This window comes from Euphorbia lathyris, chromosome 2 (genome assembly GCF_963576675.1).
Source record: "Euphorbia lathyris chromosome 2, ddEupLath1.1, whole genome shotgun sequence".
NCBI classification, from domain to species: Eukaryota; Viridiplantae; Streptophyta; class Magnoliopsida; order Malpighiales; family Euphorbiaceae; genus Euphorbia; species Euphorbia lathyris.
Genome location: NC_088911.1, coordinates 78,625,912 through 78,632,740, shown reverse-complemented (window position 1 = coordinate 78,632,740; position 6,829 = coordinate 78,625,912). Strand labels below are relative to the sequence as shown.

The following is a 6,829-nucleotide window of genomic DNA, read 5'->3' as shown; positions in this document are numbered from 1 at the left end:
CTCCATATTAAACAAACATGCTACTCGGTAGTTGACCTTTTGCTCATCAAAATCTATCATGCAAATTTTCTTATCATTTATTGAAATAGGTAGATGATCAATTCAGATGGTAGCCCAACTCCAACTACCACAAAACTCTACAATTCTATCACCAATATAAAATACTTATAAAACTAACCAATTTATAGTTCCAACTATTACCAACTGGTTGGAAAAACTAGATTTTTTTAGTATCCTCTAGACCTGTTTACGAGTCTGAGTATTCATCCAACTAGCATCTAATAGGCCGGACCGCCGGGTCCGATTCAACCCTGGTCTCTTCTGTTTATTGAGGATTCAACAAACCGGATGCCTGACCGGTTCCCGGTTCGACCGGTCGAACCAGCCAGTCTGGTCCAGTCCGAACCTGATAACGCTGGTTTAAATTCATAGCAGGCTAGACTAATCTTTCAATCAATGAACGGGTCTAGTTATATGTGTTGAGTAGGTCTTTGAAGAATTTTTTACTCTTCAGGATCTTAGGCCTTGGCTAATATCCACCGGGAAAACAGAGAGACCCCCTATTTGCGGTTGCAAGACTGCATTGAGACTGTAAGTGAGTGGAGCTCTAATAAGTAATAATAACTCACAGTACAATTTATTTCCATAAACCTGTAGTAAGCATTAGGACTCAAAATTCACCATTCCAAAGATACCTAAAGTATAACATACATTAATAATTTATGATGAACTACAAAATAACTTAATCGTATCTCAAGAAAATTACTGCCTCATTTAGTGTACAACAACTATAGGGATTCTAATTAGCACAATCTACAATACACTTGTATGTCTTGCAGCCTACAATACAAGTACATTAAAAAATTTACATTTACGACGTACATTGTATTAGTTATCTAAAGCTCATATCAGGATCATCTTCATCATCAAATTCTGCTTCACTTGGTCTGATTTTCTTTACATCTCTTGATCCCACTGGTGTTCTTCCCTTCTTTGGTTTCCCCCTAAACAAACAAGGGTTAGCATTATGAACTTCGTTAGTGAATGAGCAATTTCAGCATACTAACAAATGACTTGCCACTTACGGTCCGTTCGAAGTTATGTTTCCACCCTTCGTCCGACCTGAACCAAGATCAGATCTTCCTTCTGCAACAATAACAACAAGACAAAATCGAAAATTTCCTTTTGATGGGTAGGATATGAACATAATAAGAATTGCACTTACCATCACGCCCTAATCCAAGTTCTGTAGCCTGAAGAATAATGAAACAAAGTGAATAAAGAAGCTATTAAAATAACCACCAAGCAACTACAACAACAATCTCAAGCCTCAATAAGGACAAGCTTCATCTCACAATACTGATGCCAGAAAACAGAAAACAAAGATTACATGGCAGGAAAATGAAACAAATTGAAATAGTTTTCTGATAACAAAATATTGTAATGTAGAAGCAGCTTTGTGTCTAGACTTGGAGTTTTATGCTACATCCATAAAATATATGAGCAAGACGGACTTCTGAAAAAATATAATGAGATAATTTTGCATAATTACTTGGTGCTTCAAAAGAATAAAAATAGGAATCAATTCAATTCAACTCATAAGTCTTGTAATTTCATACTTAGAAGACTAAGAAAGTAAATAAATAAAGAGATGACACAATATATCCGTTATCCCTCAAAATTATAACTCCCAAAATGTAACTAACCTAACTAACATCAAACTAAAATTTCAACTCAGAAGACAAACTCAAAACTCTTATTAAATCCTAGAAGATTTCGAACATGAGGAATCAATTAAAAAAACACTTGCCTCCATCAGACATTCAAATGGACTTTACCTAATAAAGAAGTTCAAAAACAAGAAATTAAATGACAGCTCCCTAATATTTTTTCCCCTGCCATGAATCAGCACTCGTTCATAAAAGCATATGTTGCAACATTGTAAATACACAATTCAAAGTCTTTACTCTCATTAGGAGTTTTCGTATATGCAAACATGATGGGAAATGGAAAGCAGCTATTGCTGATGAGTCAGAAGTTTAACACATACTGCTGGTGAGGTAACTGATGATAGTGAGAAAACTCTATCTTCATGCTGAAATTTCCTGGACCTTTTTAAACTGCAAGATCAGAACTAGAAAGTTACATGTAGATGTACAAAGAACTTGTAGAAAATATGACAATGTTGTAATATTGCTCTTATATTTGCTAGTCCCCATATAAGCTGTCAAATTGAAATTCATAGATTCAGACCGATGTAAAGTTGATATGATTTCAGACCGATTTGTTCAGGATTATCAAAACAATATCCATTACATTATAATTGAAACAATGACACTATTATCTCTGTTCAGCCAAAATTTTCAATAAGATCAAAATGCTGACAACTTCAAGCAGATTTGGTTTCTTAACATTTATTTATCATAAAGAATGAAATGAGATCCCTTATATAAATGCTTCTGAATTATCTCTATTTTGGATCCAATTGTCAAATTCGTGATACAAATATCCTTTCATGTACCACTAAAATATTTTAGGCATTTCAAGTTTGAGCGGCTTCAGTGTCTATAGCTTGAGAAGAATTCCTTTATTAAGTTCATTTAGCTGAAATTCCTCAAGTCTTCACCTTTCCTTAAAACATATGTTAGGAAAGATACTTGAAATGTTCACCACCCAAAAAGAGAAACACGTTTTGAAAAACAATTATAAAATCCGGAAACATATCATACTCCCCATAATCATAGATTGATAAGCTAGTAATCAAACTTTTATATCTTGCATCATGACCTTCTGGCTATAAAAAGAACTAAGTTTGGCCTTTCAAAAAATGGTATAGATTGCAGTAAAATAAAAATGTGTATTTGTGGAGTTGATAATAAAGAATCAACGAATGAATATAGAGTACTTCATTTCAAATTATAAGATAGAGGACATCCACATACATATTTCCTTCCCACACTTATATCTCTGTTTTCCTTCTTACCTAAATCAAAACTTCTCCATGAGGAAATGTAAAAATTCAGAATATTCAATAAATTAAATAACTTTATCTGTTAAGCATTTTATGGAATCCTCCTAAAATGTCAAGCTACAGAATTTGGCACCCATGTAAACTTGCATGAAATAAACATAGCTCTGTATGTCAACAAATGATTGCATTCAGAAGCAGTAAGAATTCAAAAGAGAATTACTTTGAGGTATTTTTCGATGAAGAGAGAAACCCTTCAAAACCTTTGAGCACATTCCCAAAATGGCTTGAATCTTGTAGATAGCTGGTCTCTAACTCGTACACCTATAATTAAACGCAGAGATCCATAAACGCAAGTTCAATGATAATTGTCCAGTGGAGCTTGACTAACAATTTTCTTAATCATGAGAAACGTACATAAGGTTTCTTTACTCTTTATCTTCTTTAATATGCTGAAAGAAAAAGAGAGAGAGAGATAGAAATTGCCTGTTTCTCAATGCTACGGAGCTCTTCTCGAAGCTTTTCTCTCTTGCCGAGGAGAGTAGCGAGCATGGCCGCTGGATTAGTGCTGGTTCTTTGCCCTAAAGACATATTTTTGGGCATCCAACAAGAGATTCAGCGAATTCAAAAATCTTCTTCATCAGGTATCCGACAAAATTGAAATTTCTCGGGAATTGTGATAAGATAGTATAAAAGATAAGAGGAAAAATTAGGGTTTTTTGATGGACGAACGGTTACCTTCTGATTCCATGATGGCGCGGAATTTGAATTCCCAAGATAGATGTCCGATTCCTGAGCCGTTTAAATCAATTAAGTACTTTTTGGGAGCAAAAGAAAACACACACAATAAAATTGGAGTATTTGTTTCTCTCTCTCTCTCAAACTCAAAAATAAGACTGAGCCAAAAAAAAAAAAGGAAATAATGTAAGATTGAAGTAAAAATAAATTAACAGCAAAGCACGACACAGTTTAACTGCGAGAAATGGATTTTAATTTTTTTTGTGAGATAGAGGGCAGAAACCCAAAAGGAAAAAATTATGAATAAGTTACAAGTGTGTATCTATAATTCACTATGTTAAGAATGTCTCGCCGAGTTGGCGTGTTGTACTAGGAATCTCCTAGGGTTCGTATCTTTTCTGGTAAAAGTCCTAAGTCTTGAGGTTTTTTGGCGATAGTTTCTTCTGTTATCGAGCACTGTTTCGCTGAAGTTCCTGTTGTCCACCACTAGCGTCTTTTTTCTTGCGAAACAATGGAGTCAATCATCGATCAAGCAGCACTAGTTACGCTGGACGAAGAGCAAGAGGCAGGTATGATCATTCAATTGGAGGATGTCCAACCAATAGTTCGGCCGCCATCCTGGAGCATCATCGGTAGTTTCCTTACAGACAAACCGATAAAAGTCCCGATTATGAAAAACGTCCTAGCTGATCTCTGGAGACCGGCAAGAGGTTTATGCATTACTGAATTAAGTACAAACAGATTCAGGTTTGAATTTTTTCATCCTCTGGAACGCGATACAGTCATAAGGGGAGGACCTTGGACTTTTGATCAAAACCTGTTGATGGCGGAAGCCCTTCAAGAAGGCCAGGATCCCTCCCTAGTGGTATTGGATAAAACGGATATATGGGTCCAGGCACATGATCTCCCACCAGGTTTTATATCCGATAAAGTTGCACTCAATATTGGCAATTTTTTGGGCTTGTTCATTGAAGCAGATCAGAATAACTTCAACAGTATTGACAGAACATATATGAGAATCAGAGTCAGCATTAAGGTGCACCAGCCCCTTAAACGCAAGATGAAGATAAGTAAAGTCGGTGGAGAGTTCTCCTGGATAAATTTCAAGTACGAACGTTTACCTACGTTCTATTTTTTACTGTGGACGGATAGGGCATGCAGAGAGACATTGCAGCAAACTCCTTGATATCGATAACCCTGATGCTGCTGTCAGATACTATGGGGCTTGGCTTCGAGCTTCTACAAGACGTACTCAAATAGTTCCTCAATCCAAATTCCTCTTATCTGCCCCTGTCACAACTAGTACAACGCCAGATAACAATCGCCTTAAGGGGTTACGACAGTATGAACCAACAAAGGAAGGCCCAAGTAAAGGGCTAATAGTCTCAGAAGTTATCTCGACTATCTCAAAAGAAGGCAAAGAGGAAGTAGTTGTTGGGGAGCCCAAAAGAAGAAGACACGAGGAAGGTCAGAAACTGACGAATGAGCTAGATGGTAGTTTCACTACTCGACCCATGGAGTGTGACACTGAAGGTGCAAAACCAAGTAATGGGGATAAGGCGGGACCTGAGGTTCAGGTCCGCCGGGAACAATGAGCATTCTCAGTTGGAACTGTCGGGGCTTGGGTAACCCCCGGGCAGTTCGAATGCTATCGGACTTGGTGGTCCGGTTTAAACCCACGCTTGTTTTCCTTAGTGAAATCAAATGCAACCGAAAGAAGTTAGAAGTAGTAAAGAGAAAGTTACAGTTTACAAATATGTTCGTGGTGGATCCTGTCAACTACGGAGGGGGTTTGGCTATTCTTTGGAGCAAGGAGATAGTACTGAATCTACTGAGCTATTCCCGTAATCACATTGACACCGAATGGTCAAGTCCTGACAAACCAAAATGGCGTTTCACTAGGTTTTATGGCCACCCTGAGAGAAACAGACGAAGAGATTCCTGGTCTTTATTAAAGAATTTGAAGGTACGATCCCCTCTTCCTTGGCTAGTTCTTGGGGATTTCAACGACTTAATGTTCCAGGAAGAAAAAAGCGGGCTTCATAGACACCCATCATATTTATTGAGGGGATTTTGCGAGACAATTGCTGACTATGAGTTATCAGAAGTTCGAATGGAGGGGCATCCTTTTACGTGGGAGAAAGGCAGGGGATCAGGTCACTTCGTAGAAGAGAAACTGGATAGGGGGCTGGCTTCCGTCCTTTGGCAAAACCTTTTCCCAACTGCTGCTGTACTGAACATTGAGGCTCCAACTTCTGACCATTCGGCGCTGGTGATGAGATTGTCTAATCATTTCAGTGTTAGCCCCCGTAGCTTCCGGTTCGAAAATAGTTGGAGTAAAGAAGCCGATTGTGCAGACCGTATTCAAGCGGGATGGAATTCTGCCCAAGATGCTTCATTGGTAATTAAACTGAAGAGTTGTGGTGAGTCGCTTCTGGAATGGGGAGACAGTCTGCGTAACCAGTTCAAAATAAAGCTCCAGGAATGCAGAAACAGTCTGCGGCAGCTAAGATCTAAGAAAGGAATTCAGAACCAGCAGAATTATCTAATAGAGAGACAGAGGCTGGAAGATTTATTAAACCGGCAAGAACAATATTGGAAGCAAAGATCAAAACAACATTGGCTTCAGGCCGGGGACCTAAATACCAGGTTCTTCCATACAGCTGCAACTAATCGTAAGAAGAAGAACTCGCTGAGGCAACTTCGAAACCCTAGAGGAGAATGGATTGATTGGCAAAACGGTCTCGATGGGGTACTGCTGGACTACTATAAAGGTATATTCTCTTCGTCAGGTTGCAATGCAGATGATATCATAGATTCAGTTCAGCCTAAAGTAACTGACGAAGCTAACAGAAAGATGAATGCCCCGTTCACCCGAGAAGAGATTAAAAAAGCCATTTTCTCAATGAACCCAGACAATAGTCCAGGACCAGATGGATTCAATCCGTTCTTTTATCAACGATACTGGAGCATTGTTGGGGATCAGGTTACTCAGGCATGCTTAAATTGGCTCAGCTCTGGCTCTTTCCCTGAGGAAATTCACGAGACTACATTGATACTCATTCCTAAAAAAGCCAAGCCAGAAACAGCAGCTGATCTCCGTCCTATAGCTCTGTGCAATGT

The 6,829-nt window shown here is 38.3% G+C and overlaps 1 protein-coding gene across 2 annotated transcripts; it reads right to left on the bottom strand.

Moving 5' to 3' along the window:
* Positions 1 to 692: 692 nt before the first annotated feature.
* LOC136220599 (uncharacterized) lies at positions 693 to 3,864 on the bottom strand. 2 transcript variants are annotated; one of them, XM_066008410.1, is made up of 7 exons: positions 3,707 to 3,864; positions 3,455 to 3,549; positions 3,192 to 3,292; positions 2,051 to 2,120; positions 1,226 to 1,253; positions 1,086 to 1,146; positions 693 to 1,004 (listed from the first exon to the last, which is right to left on the bottom strand). In XM_066008410.1, exons 1-7 carry the CDS (start codon positions 3,717 to 3,719, stop codon positions 893 to 895), a joined length of 480 nt encoding a protein of 159 aa, XP_065864482.1. In that variant the 5' UTR covers positions 3,720 to 3,864; the 3' UTR covers positions 693 to 892. The 2 variants fall into 2 exon arrangements, with proteins under 2 accessions (XP_065864482.1, XP_065864481.1); XM_066008409.1 differs by lacking the exon at positions 3,707 to 3,864 and having other exon boundaries at positions 3,455 to 3,700.
* Positions 3,865 to 6,829: the final 2,965 nt, after the last annotated feature.

What these genes read in the sequence shown, in the direction of transcription:
- LOC136220599 (XM_066008409.1), bottom strand. Translation starts at nt 3,571, where the DNA reads ATGCCCAAAAATATGTCTTTAGGGCAAAGAACCAGCACTAATCCAGCG. An exon ending in CATCAGTTACCTCACCAGCA is followed by an intron (nt 1,254 to 2,050) that starts GTATGTGTTAAA and finishes ATTATTCTTCAG; the next exon opens with GCTACAGAACTTGGATTAGG. An exon ending in AACATAACTTCGAACGGACC is followed by an intron (nt 1,005 to 1,085) that starts GTAAGTGGCAAG and finishes TTGTTTGTTTAG; the next exon opens with GGGGAAACCAAAGAAGGGAA.